This window comes from Corticium candelabrum, chromosome 7 (assembly GCF_963422355.1).
Source record: "Corticium candelabrum chromosome 7, ooCorCand1.1, whole genome shotgun sequence".
Classification (NCBI taxonomy): domain Eukaryota; kingdom Metazoa; phylum Porifera; class Homoscleromorpha; order Homosclerophorida; family Plakinidae; genus Corticium; species Corticium candelabrum.
In genome coordinates this window covers 7,024,623-7,043,949 of record NC_085091.1, presented here as the reverse complement: position 1 = coordinate 7,043,949, position 19,327 = coordinate 7,024,623, and the positions used below count along the sequence as shown (strand labels likewise).

At 41.5% G+C, this 19,327-nt stretch overlaps 2 protein-coding genes across 2 annotated transcripts; both read right to left on the bottom strand.

Moving 5' to 3' along the window:
* Positions 1–3,678: 3,678 nt before the first annotated feature.
* Positions 3,679–5,527, bottom strand: LOC134182422 (uncharacterized). Its single transcript, XM_062649823.1, has 5 exons — positions 5,289–5,527; positions 4,942–5,232; positions 4,710–4,880; positions 4,432–4,643; positions 3,679–4,367 (listed from the first exon to the last, which is right to left on the bottom strand). The coding sequence occupies exons 1-4, from the start codon at positions 5,299–5,301 to the stop codon at positions 4,576–4,578; spliced, it is 543 nt and encodes a 180-aa protein (XP_062505807.1). The 5' UTR covers positions 5,302–5,527; the 3' UTR covers positions 3,679–4,367; positions 4,432–4,575.
* A 91-nt stretch (positions 5,528–5,618) lies between these two features.
* LOC134181795 (follistatin-related protein 4-like) lies at positions 5,619–19,303 on the bottom strand. The gene is made up of 6 exons (XM_062649063.1): positions 19,219–19,303; positions 18,158–18,250; positions 9,951–10,283; positions 9,594–9,881; positions 5,872–5,996; positions 5,619–5,798 (listed from the first exon to the last, which is right to left on the bottom strand). The coding sequence occupies exons 1-6, from the start codon at positions 19,286–19,288 to the stop codon at positions 5,619–5,621; spliced, it is 1,089 nt and encodes a 362-aa protein (XP_062505047.1). The 5' UTR covers positions 19,289–19,303.
* Between the last annotated feature and the right edge of the window lie 24 nt (positions 19,304–19,327).

Genomic DNA, 19,327 nt, shown 5'->3' with positions numbered 1-19,327 from the left:
AACAATTTGTTTTACATTGATATTATATTTTTCCAGACTCCATATGGCAACAATAATTGATGCTCCATCTTTACCATACCTGAAAATGGGCTACAAAGAGCACTTCCCAAGATAATATAATGAGCATATTGAGAGTAGGTATGCATAGGCAGTGCCAAAGTACGTATTTGTTAAAAATGACAATTAAAAGTTATTGACCTGTTGTTGTCGATTAATGAGTTTGTCAATCAGTCATGTAGCTAACAGTCTGCAGATTCTATCTCTCTCTGATGCAGTTGGTGGCTTTTGAAAAAGCCGGCTTATAGACCACACGTAGTTTAGTTGCTGACCACGTATCACAAGATACTACACAGTGATGAATACAAGCACACACACAATTCTCAAAGGGTTGGTGACCTATGGGGTGCTCTTTCAACACGGAGAGAAACCATCTCCTGATCCACCAAGCTCTACCTCCAACATCACTTGTTGAAGTATGAGCTTTGCGAAAACCTTTTTCTCATAGGGATATCTCCGTAGAGTAGCAGCTATCTGGCTACCAAACAAACCATCCTCATCGGAGTCAACATGAGCCCTCTTTGAGTCCAACGAGTTTAGTCTATCTACGATTGAAGTCTTTAGCTCGTCTTCTGGTCCCTTATGATGTCTCTTTCTTTTGACGGCTGGAGTGATACTTGGTTGACGTGGCCAAGTCTCTAACTGACAAATGACTGAGCTGTTGTGTGGTTATTACTGCAGTAGAAAAAAATTAGCCTGTGAAAGGAAGCAATATATCAAGTCGAAGTCCACGCATTTACCTTTCATGATTGTCGACTGTCTCATCACTGTCTTAGAGTTCACTCTCTATTGGCTGACTCTAACCCGACTGGTTCTTCTGTTGTTGACTCTCCTGTTGCTGACTTTCGAGCAATGAAAAATTGCTGTCTGTTCTGTTTGTCAATACAATAGAGTTATTACTAGAGATACTAAGTTTTGCAAGAAGTGCATGCATAGATCCACAGCAAATGCAGCGTAAACAGTAGTATAGGTACAGTGAAATGACACAGAAACAGTACAAACACCGGCGCGTACAAACAAGAGGTAACCAATAGCTAGACATGCAGGTAAAGAAAGACACAGATATCACGAAAGCAGACAAGGAGACTGACAGACCAACAGATCAACGAACTTATCCACTGACGGGCATGCAGCCACATCAAAGCAGACAGCCAGAGACACGAAAACAGACAAAAGGAGAAGAATTATGGATCTAGTAATTACGTTCTGTGCTTCACGAAAATGTCTAGAAAAGTCATCATAGTGAAGAAAACTCACGAAGACGTCGGTGGTGGACCTCCGGTTCCTCACAAACGTTTCTTCTGAAGAAGTTTAAGCTCCCTCACGTATTTGTCTTGGAGAATTTTCCATTTCTTTTGGCAGAATTCTGCCAAGACACCCAACTCGCTAGAAATCTACTTTCAAGCGTATTCTCGAGCACACAGGTCCTTGTATACTTGGCAGTTGGCCTTCCACAGGCAAGAACAGCTGCGTCCAGTCTCTATCAACCGCTCGACGTTCAACATGTTGGTAGCCATTGATTATGAAGCAACTACGTGCACTTCTATTAGCCTGTGATTGGTTAAAATCTTGATTGCCACTTCCGACGCAACGTGCTCCGACTTCCAGTTCGACGATGAAATAGTACTCGGTTCTATTCGGATGCGTCGCGTCCGTCGAGCGCCGCGTCCGTAGAGCGCCGCGTCGCGTAGACCATTTACAGTTTGAATCTATACGACTCGACGCGACCCTCAAACGTTTGCATATTGTAGATTCAGCCTAACCGACTACAAAAGCCTCGTTAGAAAGCTTTATTCTCTTACAAATGTATTGCAAAAATTGTCAGAAGTAGGGTTGATAATAGTATATGGCTGGAAGTACATAGAAGTTGCCTGGAACATCCTTGGTAACTATAGCAAAGCCCTATTTGACAACTTCGGAATGCTGGCAATGAAAAGTGCTGCAGAACCACTGCATCATAGGCACGTTGCCGGACTCATTATCGCAGAAAATGAGGCGGCGAAAGGGGCCTGGCTAAACAAGACTATGTATCCCCAAATGACGTGTGGATTTACATAAGGTTCCCGTATTATATTTTGATTTGCTACAACGACACATGCAGAGTCACGCAAATTTATTCGTCTAGTTTTTAGATAGGGACAATCTATTAGCATAACACCTCCCTGACACTAAATATCAAGTGAGTTGAAGTTGTCTAGCTTGCTGTGCATTATCAGTATGCGATACCAAGCAGTAAAAGAGGCGTTCTATAGCTAGTTGCAATAATGTGCGTCAATCTACTGAAGACGAAGGAGAACAAAGTTTGTACAAATCAGTTGTGCAGCTATCAAAGTCCCTTTGTTTCTGTCGTCAGTGCGTCGATTCATGTATGTCAGAGTTGCTGTTTCATGCCTGCTGTGCACATCGTCCCATGCAGGTGTCATGGCAGCATAAGCAGCATTCGTGTCTATACCTTGAACGTTACCTACCTTCTCGTACTTTTCTTCTTCTCCGCTTTCCGAGTGTCTAGTGTCGTCGACTGTAGACGTACAAAGCCGCTGCTGCACCAGCAAGCGATTTGGGCTACTTGGTTTACAGGTAGATGTGGATACGGAATATTCTTGCTCACGACGTTTTCCAAAAAATAATAACTCCGAAAATGATAGAGGCTAAAATGGTGGTCGCAGTCGCTGATATCCCTGCAGCTTCTCATGGAGATATTCCTCCTTTGGTGGCTAGGGAATAAATATACATACAAATATAGTGTTGGATGGGCCAATATGTGTAGAAGTATAGCTACTGAATTACCTTGCATAGTAAGATGTCAGAAGTCATACACTCTAATGTAGTTGTTCATGCTTAATATTCAATTTTCCAATCTTAGGTACTTACTTGTTTTAGGGCTTGTATTAAACGACGGCACTAATGCTGTTCCTGTAATTAAATTAAGAAGCAATTGTTGTAGCGGTTATTCTAATTGTTGTCTTACAGTACTAGATATACCGTAAGAAGGACACACGCTTTGTAGTAGACATGCTTATGCTTAGACTGATGGTCCTACCCACTTGACGACACTTGCTACTTAGCCTTTGTACAATTGTCATGCCATAGTCTGATCCACATGATCTTCTGCACTGATATTCTCTATTAGATTTCATACCTTCATTGATCGCAAAGTTAAACAAACACATACAAACGTTTACTGCGGAACCGCAGCCCTTGATTCTAGATACCTTGAACAGTCACTCTAACAATTGCAGTGCTTGTTCCTACAAATGCTTTGCCGTACAGTTGTACACGTCATTGAGTTCATTGCCCGAGGTTAGGATTTCCGGGCTATGGGTATAGTAATCGTTCGATGACCGACCGACCGTATTTATACTCAATTACAAATGAAGCTATTCCGACCTATAGACGAGAAGTGGTGTCATTGCTGAACGTGATGTCATCATAAGGCTCCAACTCTCATTGTTTGGTGTAGCTGCTATGATAATTCGGCCCTCGGGCGTCCGTCCTGTATATTATGTTTATTCAAGGGTAATGTTAGTGTTAACATTTTTGCCAATTATTGAACTAAAAAGCAGCTAGCTTGCTATAGTTCGCTAGAGAGTATGTCCGGGTACTGTACTCGTGAAATCCGGTAAAGGTATTTGTCTTTGCTTCATTGTTCATAGTTAAACGTAATTGAAACGTACACAAATTTAAAATAGTCAGCACATGTAGATTAATCAATTGAACGTACGTTGGGCAGACTACTGTCTTAAGTTGCATCACAATGAAAAGGAACAGACTAAGTAGAACACAATTCTTGTCAGCACGTCTCAAGCTATCAGCAAAAATGGACGAAACAAAGTTTGTACAAGGCAGCATAAGGTCTATTTGCATCTTCCATCACGGCGTGGTTTCATATATTGGATAAGTCGTTTCATAGGTATTTTGCTCATTGTTCCTTCCAGATTTTACAACACCATAAGCAGGGTTCGCGTTCAGACGTTCTTCGTTAGGTGCACTTTCATACCTTCCTTCGAGTTCCATTTCTGATTGTTCAGAGTCATCCACCGTAGTAGCAGGAAGTGGCGGCAAGTAAGTCGGCCTACTTCGTTCGTTGCTGTCTCCTCTTGCGTTAGAACTGTCTTGTGGACGCTTGCGAAAGTGAAACTTTGCGTGAGGATTCTCTGAGGGAGCACTTTTGTCGGCACGACTAGATATCTGTTTCCTCAAGCGATTCAAAATAAGATAGAAAATAATTAAGCAAATAGGAACTGCCGTGATGGCGGTCACGGTCACTGATATTCCTGCAACTGCGCCTCGAGACAACTCTTCCTTTCCGACTGCAAAAGAAATCAGGTACGTCGAATGCAAAGTCAATAAATACGTGAATATTTGTTGATTTACCTTGAGTTGAGTCTTGAATATGAACATAAGGAGATGTTTGTGAGTTAGTGGCCGTGTAGTCTGTAGCAAATATTCATAAATAAATAATGCTGTTATATTATGTTTGTAAATTACAGTTAATATCTATAATTCAACATAATATATTTAGCACTTAATTTTAGCTCTGCTTGCTTGTCGAGTTGAAATCAAAGATGGCACTGGTGATGTTGCGTCTGCAGCACAATAGCACTATTATTAGAAAAACGTTAAGCCTCTTGTCTTATCGTCTGGTTAGTTACCGTTAGTCGGGCACACAGAACGTCCTTGACAAGCTTGTGCATAAACAGATAGTCCCACACACCGGACACTACTTGTGCTACACATTCTTTGAACCATCGTGACGCCATAATCTGACCCACATGATACACTGCACTCAGATCCTCTGTTAGACTCTATCCAGCCATCGATCACTAAAGCAGAACAAACATACTAAAATTACTACTCAATTTATTAGCGTTTCATTGTTGATACCTTGAACGGTCACAGCAATGCTTGCTGTGCTCTTTCCAGCAATATTGATTGCCGTGCAGTTGTAAACGTCATCTTGTTGAGTGCTTGGGTAGTTTTGTAAGGACAAGTAACTTTTGAAATAGTCACCGGATATTTTGTATCCGTCCCATGTACTATTAATAGCCACACCATTTTCGTACCACACAAAAGTGGGTTTGGAATTGACAATGTTAGATTGACAAGAGATGGTAAGTTTGTTGTAAGAATATTTTAAGTCATCGCCTATAGTTGTAATAGATGTCATTGGTGGAACTGTAATAATTTGTGTAAAGATCACGTGTTGTACATAATTGAGTGTATTAGATTACCTTCAACGTCCATGACTGTAAACCAAGTAAATCCTTGGTCGATGGACTGAATCTTGTAGATCCCGACATCTCCTTCAGTCACATATGACACTCTAAATCTAAATCCAAAAGAGTGACTATAGACATGTATTCGGCCATCAGCTGAAGCATTTATATATATTCCATTTTTGTAAGTATTGAAGGTTCCGAAATCGAAGCAATGCAAACAGTATATATTAATGTAAGCGGGCTGATGCAGGATCGGAGTTAAAGAGTTGGATATGCCGAAGAAGAGAAAACCCCCGTCTAGAATAGACACAATTACAAGCTATCATTATTTCTGTCAAAAGGTTAACTCTCACCAGTAGCGTTCGATGCCGACAACGTGGCTAGATCTGACTCGACATGCCCCAATGAGTTGTTAACATAGCAAGAGTAATTTCCCAAATCAGCAAGATTCACATAACGAATTATTAGCCATTGACTTCCTTTTCTAAAGTAAGTGCTTGTGTTTTCTATTGGTACTCCATTCTGAAACAAACCGAACATATAACTTAGACATACGCCGTTAGTATCAACAACTAATATTTGCTTATCGATAAACCTTTCTCCAGTTGACATCAGGCTTAGGAATGCCATATACATGGCACCAAAATGCCGCTTGTTGAGTATGCTCAACAAATGGTTCAAAATGAATACTATCAGGGTTTTGAATTAAAACTGGAAAAACTAAAACAACAACAACATGTATTTATGTAACTTCATTATGCATGTCTACAAGTTGTAGAATTTAGTAGTAGGAAACAAATTGTTTCTATTTGCTGTAATTACACAAATGGTCGGGAGCGTATCCCAAAGTTTGTAGGGTGGCAGAATCCCCTCTTCTTGGCCGTGTGTTTATGACACGCCTTTCTACGTGTATGATTGTTATTCGCTGGTTTCATGGATTCAAAAGGCTCTTAGTCATTGCTCTAGAAAAACTTAATTGAAGTTTACAGCGGTTAACCAAGGTCGCCTCGATTGTCGTAAGGTGATCATCTCTCAAATTTTTGAAAGAAAGAGGCTCTCGTTAAGTAGTTCACGATGACAAAAAATTATTAATCCGAGGCACAGCCTCCTGTTATAGTAATGGAGTTTTTCAGAATGTCTTTGATGCTGATATGCAAAAATTTGATGAAAATAATTTATTCTGTAGTTAATTAATTGACGACACTATTATCTGGCTATATACCCATCGAAAATCCATGATAACTTCATGAGACACGCTCCCGGTATTAGCAGCAAATATATTGTATCATAAAATCATTTTGCAAACACTAACCTTAGAGCAAGCACGTATGTGGGTGCTACATGTGCTAGCAGTTATGGGTTTAGTGAGATAGATTCATGCACTTTACACAATTTAGTAGTGTCACATAAATTGGTAAAATACACTAATACAAAAAGGAATAGAATTATATCGATCAATTGATCAACTACGCTTAAGAATGACAGGCAAGCCTGCAAAGACTAACGCATGTAACGTACATAACGTAGAGATTGTCTATCTTTCATTGCAGTCTGTTCTCTTGTCACTCTGCTGTACACCCACCAGTTTCTCTTTTAATTTACAAGAAAACTTGCAACAATGACACAATTTCAGAATCTCTGTTTACACCCTCACATCCACAAAAACACGCCTTCCAAAAGACAATCAAATTTGTTCTCGTAAACTAGTCTGAATTTAGACACCATGCATATTATATACATCTAAATCATACTAAGCCACAGTTATAAAAAATGCAACAATTTTCTTAATTAAAATAGTCTGTAATTTAAAGAGTAAATATATCATCTAAGAAATACAAATTAGGTTTCCGTATAAAGATCGAAACACAGGCAAACTATTGATTTTATGTTGGTTGTTCTAAAATAGTAACTATACATCTGTTATTGTCACACATGTCCTGGTACTCACTCTAAATAGCTGAATAGCAATTTTCTATTTGGTTGTCTGCTCATTGTCTTTTTTATCTTCTCTACGACCAAACGCAATTCCTGCTGCAGCCTTCATTGAATCATTTTGACAAAACAAGAAGGACGAAAACATTTCGAGCAGACTAGGCACTTGCCCAGTCAGACACACTGTTTATTGCCATTCTCTTTTGCAAAATCAGTGTGCGAAATAACGGCCGGACATCGGACATTTACCGACCGAACGAAGCATTTGTCCGGCCATTCGTGATTTTGCCGGACATTTTGTCCGGTGGCGTAGCGGCAGGTGTGGAATTCCGTACGAGCAACCCACATCCTCGCACATCCCAGTGTCATGTCAACAAACGTAGTTTCCACAGTTTGCGCACGAAATAAACGCAAACAGCGACGCGTCGTACGTGTACTGTACAGCCGAACGCGTATTTTGTCAAATCCCGGATGTAGGCGTTCAAGTATACACGCTGGGGCTCCGAGGTGCGCAACAAAAATGCAGCAGACAGCCACAGGCCGCACACCGTGAGCGCGGCAGGATAGGAAACTCAAAGATATGTGCGTGTGATGTTTTCTGTAGGGGCTACTAGAACCTGAAGATGATTAGGTTGATAACATAGCAAGAAGTCATTGAACTAAAAACCTGCCACTAGCGTGGCGTAGTGCATGTTCTTGGAACGATTGCAGTTTCCACGTCTAGAGGTATGGCGCATATGCGGACGAAGATGACGTTCCAAAACTCACTGGGTAGGACACGCCAACGGAAGTCAAAAGGAGGAGGGGCTGGCTGCGCGAGACAGGGCATGCAGAAATTTACGCGGATGGGTTTGTAGCCATGCAGGGCAGAGTCGAGGAAGCGATGAAAGTCTGTCTCTCTCTTCATTGTTATTTCAAACAATGGCCACTTTTTAGTCAGACTTTTTTAGTAATTTGTCAGGTGGGTTGTACTAATTGCATGCATATGACTCTGTATCAAAGGCATGCAACATCAAAGTGTCATCTAGAGCCATGAAACCTGGCGCTTGGTCAGGCATCCTCGAGCTAGCTGCGGTGGCAAGTGTCCTTTATCAACCTGTTCGTGCAGTGTATTCCAAGAGATTTGGTTTGGCAATACAAATACATGAACACGTGTACCAACCTTGAATTACTGCGGCAACCCATGATAGTTGTCATGAATTGATCCACTACAGTAACCATCAACTAGATCTGAATGGGGAAACATATGCCTCCACCCAGACCACTTTGTTCCTTGTGCTTGTATATCCAGTGTGGTGGACTCAGATGTTGGAAAAAGGTGTGGTGGGATCAGTCTGTGTACACGTTTCGCTTGAATGTGTCACTCCTGTAGGAAGTGTTGCAATGTCTTTACTCCCAAGCAGGTGTCCATTGGACCCGGCAAGAATGTATGTAACCCTTGTGGTTGAAACTTTTGGTCTTTGGTTGTCTCACAGCCTCGACGTTTCAAAATCAATTGCACGAAGATCAGCACTGCATAACCACCTGACCGTTAGCCAAGCCACCTCACACTTTCATCAACAGTTGTCCACCAAACTCTGGCTTTATAATTTTAAGATGGTTTTAGAGAGACTAGCATTCGAGAGAAGGGAAAATAGTTTTGGGTTAATTTGAGATAGTTGTTTTGGGGTTGGGGTCGGGAAACTATAGCAGAATAGAGAAAATGTATTGATATATATATATATATATATATATATATATATATATGTGTGTGTGTGTGTGTGTGTGTGTGTGTGTGTGTGTGTGTGTGTGTGTGTGTGTGTGTGTGTGTGTGTGTGTGTGTGTGTGTGTGTGTGTGTGTGTGTGTGTGTGTGTGTGTGTGTGTGTGTGTGTGTGTATGCTGAATTATTGTAAGTGATAAGTAGTATTAGCCAGAATTGGAATGTCCGACCAGACTTTTCTAATGTCCGGCAAATTTTGAATTGACAGGACATGATGTCCGGTGGTCAGTCAAAGACTATTTCGCACACTGCAAAATAGAAGATAACCGAATTTTTTTGTCTGAAAGACCAAAATTGGTGGACTGCCATCAAATCTAGTATTCCTCACGATAAATTGGCCACACACACACACACACACACACACACACACACACACACACACACACACACACACACACACACACAGGTACACACACACACACACACACACACACACACACACACACACACACACACACACACACACACACACACAGGTACACACACACACACACACACACACACACACACACACACACACACACACACACACACACCACACCAGACACAATAGAAACGATGGAAAATAAATAACTACTACCATTTACGACAAGTGCAAGACAAACTAAAAAAACAAATATTTTACCATGAACTGTTAATTGGTAGCTCCTCTGTATTTTACCCAAGTAGTTTCCTGCTTCGCACGTGTACCAGCCTGTATCCGTTTCGTTAACATGAAGGAAAATGAGCTCATTACCACTTAGCTCTACAAAAGACTTATCGTTTCCAGCAACGCGAAAACCGTGCTTTTTCCAAACAACTTTTGGTTCTGGCATTCCGACAGCATCACACTTTAGACTGACCTTGTCTCCTTTAACAACAATAGTGTGAATGTGGTCACCATTGGCAGCATTCAGGAATTTAGGAATATAGCCTAAACAACAAATTTCAGTTTATGTTTCTATGCATATGTGATTGCAAAGAACACGGCACAACTACTGACCTTGATATGTATTCCAATAAAGATAAAATCCTCGACGATTGACTGAGCCATCGGATGTGAACACTACTAGAAACGATCTTTCCATAATTTTTTCGTACGGAATTCCATATCCGTGGTAGTCGCCAACCAGGTCAGAGTCTGTCGTTTCTCCTTTGTACACGCGGAGATGGTCAGAAAATTTTTCCGTGTCGAAGAATATAAATGAGAGAACGACAGTAGATGTAGATGGCACATGAACAATCCAGTGACAGATATCGTTATTCTTGTAATTCATTGGGAATCCTGGTGAGGTTATATGACCAGTAGCAGAAGAAATATTACCACCACATGGTTCTAGAAAAAATTGTCGTTTACATAAAGTATGCTTAAATAATTTCCTTTTATTAATTAAACTGTCTTCTCAGTCGCGTAGTAATAAATTAACTTAAACAAGTATGTTGAATCAATTCCACGCCTACCATCAGCAGCTTCTGTATAGGATTTCAGCGAACTTACGATGTTATTGCTTGAAAGACACTGTTTGTTCTCCTACAGGCTGTATTTGACACAGAATTTATGATCGCTGAAATATTTTACGTGGTATGCCTCGACGACTTGTTATTTTCCAGATTCTGTCATCTTTCCAGAAATATATGTAACTAAACAATATGAACAAATGCGTCATTCTCGTCTTCTGATAAACGCTTAAGCTTATACCAGTGGTTAGTTGGCAAAGATCAGTGTCACGTGTCAACAAAGCGACTATTTTTGGGTTACTCAAATGATCATAACGTTTGGGAAAAAGGGGCGGTACTTGCATTGACTGAAGCGAAATGACTGAATGCCGTTGCCGCTCACATATATATTCTACTGACTAGTATATCAGAAGTAGTTGTTGTTCGGTGTTGTTAAAGTTAGTGGTGTGAGTTATACGCCTATATAAGTCTTTTGTCTATTGCGTGTCTTCCGCAGCGCGTGTGTAACGACTCTAGCCTTTCTTCAAGCGACCCGTAACATTGGGAGTTTAGGCGGGAAAGGAAGAGAAGCATAGAAATAACGGGAAACTCTGGTATTCAGTGGAAGAAGAGACGTGATAGACAGATAATCGATAAAGCGTTTGATGAAACTCGGTGAAAGAATTGGACTGCAGGTAAGGAGTTACAAACCTTTGTGGTTGAGCAGCAGTCGATTGAACGAGAAGGCAGACATGAGTTAGGGGAATTCAGAGTGTTTGAGTTGGAAAACGAAGAAGCAACACCCAGGCGCGAGTTAGAAATAAAAAAGATAGAGTTGGATGCCGCTGCCCTAGACACGCGAGCGGCTGAGCCAGAGCCTGGGACCAAAGGGCGTACAGGCAAGTTGCATAAATTACCTACGTTTCAAGATGGTATCGACGAAATTGACAGTCATTTACAGCGCTTCTTGAGGTTGGCGACGAGTAGCTCCTGGCCGCAGTCTGAATGGGCGACAGCATTTAGAGCATTGCTAACGGGTAAGGCCCTCGACGTCTATTCTAGGATGCCGGATGAAACCACCTTAAATTATGATTTACTGAAAGAAGCCTTACTTAAACGATACGATTTGACGACTGACGGATATCGCGTCAAGTTTCGCAAGAGTCGTCCACAGCTATATGAAATCCTGAACAGTTCGTCACACGGCTTACATCATATTTAGATAAATGGATCTTACTGTCTCACACAGATGAGTTGGCGATTGGAATCAAGGAGTTATTTATAAGAGAAAAATTCATTAACGCTTGTCCCAACGACTTGGCGATCCACCTTCGAGAAAGAGAGTTGCCAAATTTGGAAGAGTTGACGCAGGCTGCAGGAAGATATCTGGTAGCACACAATCGAATTTTCCACTCCGCATCAACGTCAGGCGTAATCTCTGCGCCGTCGGAAGCTGTCGATCATGACGACATCCAATCTCGTGAAGAGATTCAGAAAGCTGCTATTCAATGCTTCCTGTGCAAGAGGTTTGGACATCAAGTGTCAGAATGTAAGTCCAGGACTAAGACAAAATGTTACATATGTGGTAAATTGGGTCACGAGGCTAAGAGATGTTGGCTTGTGAGACGTGGGACGGACGGTAATACCAAGATCACATACAAAACTGCAGCAGGCGAGGATAACTCTAAACATGAAAATAGCTTGCAACGTGGTGGGAGATCAAGCAATTCTAGAGACGTCAGTGCTGGATGTTTGTGGTCTCTAACAGTTTGTCGATCACAGCGAAACACGTCTTATCACAAGACCGTAAGACTGCCGACGCTAGAGCCTAGAGGAAGGCAGCGCGTAAGTATTATCACGCTAATTGTGAGAACAGCCGTATCTGAGAGTATGCTCATTGCCAGAGATTGGGTCGGAGATGCTAGAATCACCGCACTCAGGGACACCGGGTGTGGTGGAGTTACTGTCAAGCAACAATTTGTGAGGCATGACCATTACACCGGACATGATGGCTTTATCCAATTTTTTGATAACTCTATCAAGAAAGTACCAATCAGTGGCGTAACTAGGCATGAGGCAGCCGAGGCAGTTGCCTCGGTAAATAAAATGGGTGTGGTGTTGCAAAAATTTTGCTAGATGTATCAGTTAGTAGATAACAGAAAAGATCGGGCATTCTGCACGCGGTTACCGAACAGAAGAAGTCCTCTTTCATCACTGTTCTCGCACTTAGCTAGCGCACGTTCACTGTACGTGAAGCACTTGCCACACACGTAACTGAGAAACCTAGAGGTTAATTAAGTAATTAATATAAACTTGCCTCTGTAAAATTTTAATGCTAGTTACGCCTTTGCCAATTGCTCGTGTCAATGTTTACAACCCTTATCTCTCATGCACGGTGGAAGCGCTATGTCTTCTAGACGTCCTTTATGACGTTATCATTGGCAACGTGCTGGGGCAAAGAGCCCTCATCAAAACTGATTCTGACATCCACACTGCCGCCGTAGTGACTAGAGCTCAAGCAAAGTTAAAAGAAACAACCACCACTTGACGGTACCGAAGGCGAGCCCGTTGCTCACGTTGGGTAAAGAACGATTAGAAGAAATCAGAATCAGGACCGTACACTTGAGAAATACAGACATTTGGTAGCAGCTATAGATAAGTCGGACGACCAAAATGGTCTAAAATATGAAATCAAAGATGTTATTCTCTATAGATTGTACATCCATCCAAGTGTGAATGGAGGTCAGCCAGTGAGGTAAGTCATGGTTCCAAATCCGTTAGGTCGTCAAGTGGTTGAACTTGCCCATCAGTCTAATTTGGGCGGCCACCTGGGATCGAGGAGGACTATTGGCCGAGTCTTTAGCAATTCTACTGGCCCTCAGTTCGAATAGAGGTGACCCAGTTCTGTAAATCTTGCGATATTTGCCAGCGCACAGATAAGACAGGAGTTTGGGGTAGGGTACCGCTACAAATTATGCCTATAATAGACGTACCGTTCAAAAGAGTTGCAGTCGACCTGGTGGGACCGATGTCCCCGCAGAGTGAAAGCGGGTATCGCTATATCTTGACGCTGGTCCACTACGCGACTAGATATCCAGAAGCCGTTTCTCTCAAGAGCATCGATACGGTATCGGTGGCGGATGCTCTCCTCAACATTTACAGCTGGGTTGGAATACCAGAGGAAGTTCTCAGTGACTTGGGAAGACAATTGGTTTCGGATTGCATGAAAGAGGTGTCTAGACTACTTAATATCAGTCAAATTACCACTACGCATTATCATCCCATGTGCAACGGTCTCGTAGAAAGATTCAATGGTACTTTGAAGACGATCCTGAGACGGCTGTGTGCAGAAAAGCCTAAGCAGTGGGACAGATATGTCATCGCTCTGCTTTTTGCATACCGGGAGGTAAAACAAGAGTTTACAGGGTTTTTTCCATTTGAAATAGTCTGCTGGAGAATAGTGTGGGGACCGATGCGAATACTTCGTCACCTCTGGACGCTGGAAGATGATGACACGGATGTGCGTACTACCTATCAATATGTCTTAGAATGAAAGAAGAGGCTGGAGCATACTACACAAATAGCACGAGAAGAATTACGAAAAGCGCAATGATATCAGAAACGTCATTATGATTTAAGAGCAGGACAGCGACAGTTTGAAAAAGTTGACATGGTCCTTATTCTATTACCAACGGAGACAAACAAATTATTGATGCAATGGAAGGGACCGTACTCCTTAGAAGAACGAATTGGGTCAAACGATTATAGAATCAACGTTAAGGGCAAAGTCAAAACCTATCACGTTAATCTTCTAAAGAGATATCATGTGCGAAGTGAGGAGTTGATGCCAAAGACAGATGACAATGTGATAGGACCGCAGCTGGAAACAGTATGTTCTGCTATCGGCGAAGACACGGACAGCACTCAAGAAGCAGCAGGTGATGGCATATTTTTGGAACTCGGGAGTTACCTCAGCACAGAGTCCTTTAAAGACGCGAAGTATGAAGACGGACTAATCAAGGAGCAAATGGTCGAAGTTGTCGGATTATTTTGAGAGTTTGCGGGAGTGTGTACTGATCTTCCTGTGACAACGACCTTGGTAAGCCATAACATTCGTTTGATAACAGATGTGCCGGTTAGTACCAAACCTTACTTGGCTCCATACAGTGTGCGCAAGTCTTTGCAGACGGACATTCATAAAATGATAGAATGAAGGTGATACGTCGTTCAGAGTCGCCCTATGCATCACCAGTGGTCGTGGTACGCAAGCGAGACGGGACTAACCGTATTTGTGTGGATTATCGCCGACTTAATCGCATCAACATACCAGACCCCGAACCGCGATAAATCCGATGGTAGAGCTCGTGCAAAAGCTTGGAAAAGGTAGATTCTTTACCAAGCTAGATTTAAGTAAAGAATACTGGCAGATCCCCGTCGCTGAGGAGGATATAAGCAAAACAGCTTTTGTTAACCTTAATGGATGTTATGAGTTTCTAAAGATGCCGTTTGGGATGATGAATTCAAGTGCGACGCTCGTCCGAGCAATGAGGAAGTTGTTTCAAGGGATGGAAAAGGTAGACTCATACGTGGACGACACCGTACTTTACACACTGACGTGGCAGGACCACGTAATTGTCCTTCGTGAGGTATTGGAGCGAATTCTAAGGGCAGACGTGACAGTCAGACCGTCAAAATGCTTGATCGGAGCTGAGACTTTAGACTTTATTGCCCATCACATTGGAAAAGGTATGATCGAAGTAACCGAAGCGAACATCTCTAAATTACGCAATGCACCGCGACCCACAACTAAGAAAGAGCTGCGCGCCTTTATAGGTCTGGCGGTGTTTTTATAAAGATTTCATTCCCAACTTCAGCGCGGTGGCCGTAACTCTGACTGATCTTACCAAAAAGGGGCAACCCAACAAGATTGAGAGGGGAAAACGACGAGAGAGAGCATATACATCGCTAAAACATGCAGTGACGAGCAGGCCTGTGTTACATCTTCCCGATCATGACACGCCATATACGTTGCGTGTCGACGCATCAGAGGTAGGCATCGGAGCCGTCTTACTCCAGGTTCATGACAACAAATTGTTCCCAGTCGCATTTGGAAGCAAGAAGCTCACCGGAGCCGAGAGAAAATACTCGGCTATTGAAAGAGAATGTTTGGCTGTGGTTTGGGCAGCAAAAATACCTATGCTACTTGTATGGTCGCGAGTTCACTATCCAGACCGACCATCAACCTTTACAGTATCTAAGTAAGGCTAAGTTTATCAAAGATCGCGTAATGCGCTGGGCTTTATGCCTTCAAGGATTTAGAATGCGGATCGAGACCAACAAGGGACGAGATAATAACGCCGCCGACTTTCTCAGTCGTTCGCTTGACGACGGTGACTAGGTGTGAAAGTTGAAGTCCCTAAGTTTCAACTTGGAGGGGAGTGGTGTCACGTGTCAACAGGCGACTATTGTTGGGCTACTCAAATCATCATCACGTTTGTGAAAAGGGAAGGTACTTACATTAACTGAAGCAAAATGATTGAATGCCGGTGCCGTTTACGTATATATTCTACTGACTAGAATATTAGTAGTTGTTGTACGGGGTTGTTAAAGTTAGTGGTGCGAGTTATACGCCTACATATGTCTTTTGTCTATTGCGTGTCTTCCGCCGTGCGTGTGTACCGACTCTAGCCTTTCGTCAAACAACCCGTAACAATCAGCAATAACTCTATTTCAAATTTCAATATTGTACGCTAAATATTTGAGAATCAACGGAATATCTGACGCTACTTCTAGTCTAAAATATGTGATTAAAGGAGAACTCACAACCCCTAGGCAACCGTTTACTGCAGACTTCTACCTTAACGGAGAAATAAAGCATTGAAATGTCATGTTTTACGTTTTAGTACCCGAATTTTTTATTCGGACTAAATCATTACTGGATGGCAAGGAAGACCGATACCTGTGCACTTTTTAAGGTAAGGATTGTGAGACATATGGTGATTTATTGATTAAAGGAAACTGGGACCCTAAACATATTGTGAAGCGTTTCTTTTCTGCTATTTGTCTAGTACACTTATGAAACTTAGTTAGGGTAGTGCCGGGTTCCTTTGCTTGGCGGTACACCTGTTTCAAACCAAAATGAGTGCGATTTCTCAGTAATTTAGTCTCTACTTTGGAAAAGTTTGCCATCTGGTATGAGGAGACGCTACACATGCGATGAGCCTGGGCACTGGAACTCTTCTCAACACTGTTTTCATAGTTTGCGGTTTTCAAATTGTGTTAAGCAGCCAAGCACAGTACCCTGCAAAACCCAAATACAGTAAGTAAATGTGCAGCCTTGTTTATAAAATTTATTATACAAATTCGACAAAGGTTCTAAGGTGCAAAGAACTTCACGCTCCAAGACAACACTGTAGAAGACTGAATTCTGAGTGATACAATCGAGTGTCTGTTGCTCATGCTCTGAACACCAGTCATGAACATGAACACAAGTCGCTGTTGCCCAGACGGCCCTGATTTGGTTTCTCTAGATGTTCGGTCTCTAGTGTACTATTATCTTCTCCAATTAGAGTTTTAAGCTCGTCTGAGTCTACCTCAGGTTTGCATAAGTATGGCAATATCTGCTGATCTAAAGAACCTGCAATATCTGCCATGACTGCAAAACATAATTTAAAAACCGCAACTATAAAAACAGTTATAAGAAGAGTACAAGTGCCCAAGGCTCACAGCATGTACGTGCCAAACCTTTCCAAAGCAGAGACTAAACGACTGAGAAATCACACTCATTTTTGGTTTAAAACAGGTGTACAGCCAAGCAAAGGAACTCAGCACTACTCTAACTAAGTTTCACAAATCTACTAGACAAGTAATAGAAAAGAAACACATCTCGATAAGTTTGGGGTCTCAGTTTGTTTTAATCAAAAAATCACAACTTGCTACCATATGTCTCACAATCCTTACCTTGAAAAGTGCACAGGTATTGGTCATCCTTGCTAACCAGTAATGATTTAGTCTAAAAGAAACATACGGGTATTAAACACGTTTACACAGAATATTTCAATGCTTCATTACTCCGTTATGGTAGAAGTCTGCAGTAAACGGTTGCTATGGGTTGTGTCATGACGTGAGAGCTTTCATCCGAGATATTGTTGATTTTGGTGAGAGTTCTCCTTTAAGTTTCGTAGTCACCGCTTTTCAGGTGATGGAGTTAAAAGAAATATAACAAACCCTATCTAGGAACCAAACGTCACTTTGCTATTAAGTAACTTGAGCCTCTAAAGTCAGAATAAATATATATTTGATAAAATAAGGTCATCACAGAGTAATTCAATGGAAGATTATTTAATTAGTTATGCCCTATGTCGAAAGTTTCTGGAAATTGGTAACTGGCGAAAGTACAAATCATTTTTAATTTAGTAGGGTTTAATTCCTATATCATCTCTACAAAAGACCATACGGATCTCAAATTGAAAATTAGTTATAATTATTGTGCCGTACAAAATGTGGCTTGAGAAACACAGTCGGTTTCGTAGCCACACGTCTTGACGATTTGCGAAATCACAGTTTTTCTTTACGTAATTTTTCGTTAACGGTTATTTTGTGCCTGCTGCTGGTAACTTTAATTGATCAATTCTAGTAGATTGCAGCAAAGAAACGATATTGATATAATAGCAGCTCCGTTGTCGCAGTATTATATAGTGTTCCTGCCTATGTGAAGTGTATAGGTAATACTTAACTAAGCTAAAGCCTAAAAATAGAATTAGTTAAATTTACCTGAGCAGTCGTATCCTGACCATTGAGGAGCACACTTGCAGCCGTCACACAAACCAACAATTGATCCTCCATTCAAGCACACAAGTGAACAGCCTAACGAGAAATAACCAAACAATAATTTACAAAGTTTTTTCAATACTGACTATAGTATAAAATATAAGGTAAGTACACATTCTGTGCAGAAATACTTTGATTCATTAAAGCTTGGCGATTCTGACATAGTCTTCAATTATTGTTCAAATTATGTATGCACATTACACAACTGCAGTTGTTTGAGGTTTTTAAAGCTGTCGTCAACTATAGTGTCTATATACCATTTGAATGCATTTGTTATAGCGTTGTCCTCAAGTTTAGAAGGGATGGTCAATCATAACGCAAAGCCATCCCCCATTTTTCCTTCTTACTTCCACAGCATGGATATCTGCCTTTGCAAGAAAAGTGGCAATATGGGAATGCGCACACACACCTGTCACGACTTCTTTCGACTACAGTCTTCGTCATTGAGAAATTCAAATGAGTTCTATCAAACAGATAGTTAATTAATTAATTAATGTCGTCGCCATCACACCGCACTAAGATTAAGGTAAATTTTTGGGTAGCTGAGGGAAACATGTCGCATTTGCTTGACATACTCTGATGTCGTGTAATTAATTAATTAATTAGACTTTCCACAAGCAAAGAACCCACATGTACACATAAGTCACATGATATCGATAAAGAAGCGAATGTATCGTTTTCAAGGTGAAATGTAGACGCTCGCAAGTCCAATTTGATCGCGATCATTCTGGTCTAGAGTGGAAGCGCGCCTTCAATTAGGAAATAAGTCATGTGTTCCGGTTTTTACTGAATAAAAAATCATGTCTAAAAGATCAGGTTTTACTCAGTGCGTCATTATATGCTCTGATAGCCAGCCCAACTGGTTGCTAGCCATTACAACTGTGATGTTACAAAGCCAAACAGATGCATCTGGTCTAAAGCAGTCAGCAGCTAACACGTACAAGGTCTATCAGAGTTTAGACAGAAATATGACATTTCTATACAACTCATTACAGACACCATACCTTGAATGTGGTTGAGATTGCAGAAGACAACCAGCAAGTTGATAAGCGCCTTGTGTACTTCCCAAACCATTGAAGGGTGTCGACTGACAAGGTATATCTTCACGTGAGT

Excerpts from the sequence above, each read along its gene's own strand:
- LOC134182422 (XM_062649823.1), bottom strand. Across the intron at positions 4,881-4,941 it reads CATTGCTGTGACCGTTCAAG|TGATCGATGGCTGGATAGAG; the intron begins GTATCAACAATG and ends GTTCTGCTTTAG. Across the intron at positions 4,644-4,709 it reads TTCTGTGTGCCCGACTAACG|ACGCAACATCACCAGTGCCA; the intron begins GTAACTAACCAG and ends ATTGTGCTGCAG.
- LOC134181795 (XM_062649063.1), bottom strand. The coding sequence starts at position 19,288 with ATGGTTTGGGAAGTACACAAGGCGCTTATCAACTTGCTGGTTGTCTTC. Across the intron at positions 9,882-9,950 it reads TTATTGGAATACATATCAAG|GCTATATTCCTAAATTCCTG; the intron begins GTCAGTAGTTGT and ends TTTGTTGTTTAG. Across the intron at positions 5,997-9,593 it reads CTACCAATTAACAGTTCATG|TTTTTCCAGTTTTAATTCAA; the intron begins GTAAAATATTTG and ends TTGTTGTTTTAG.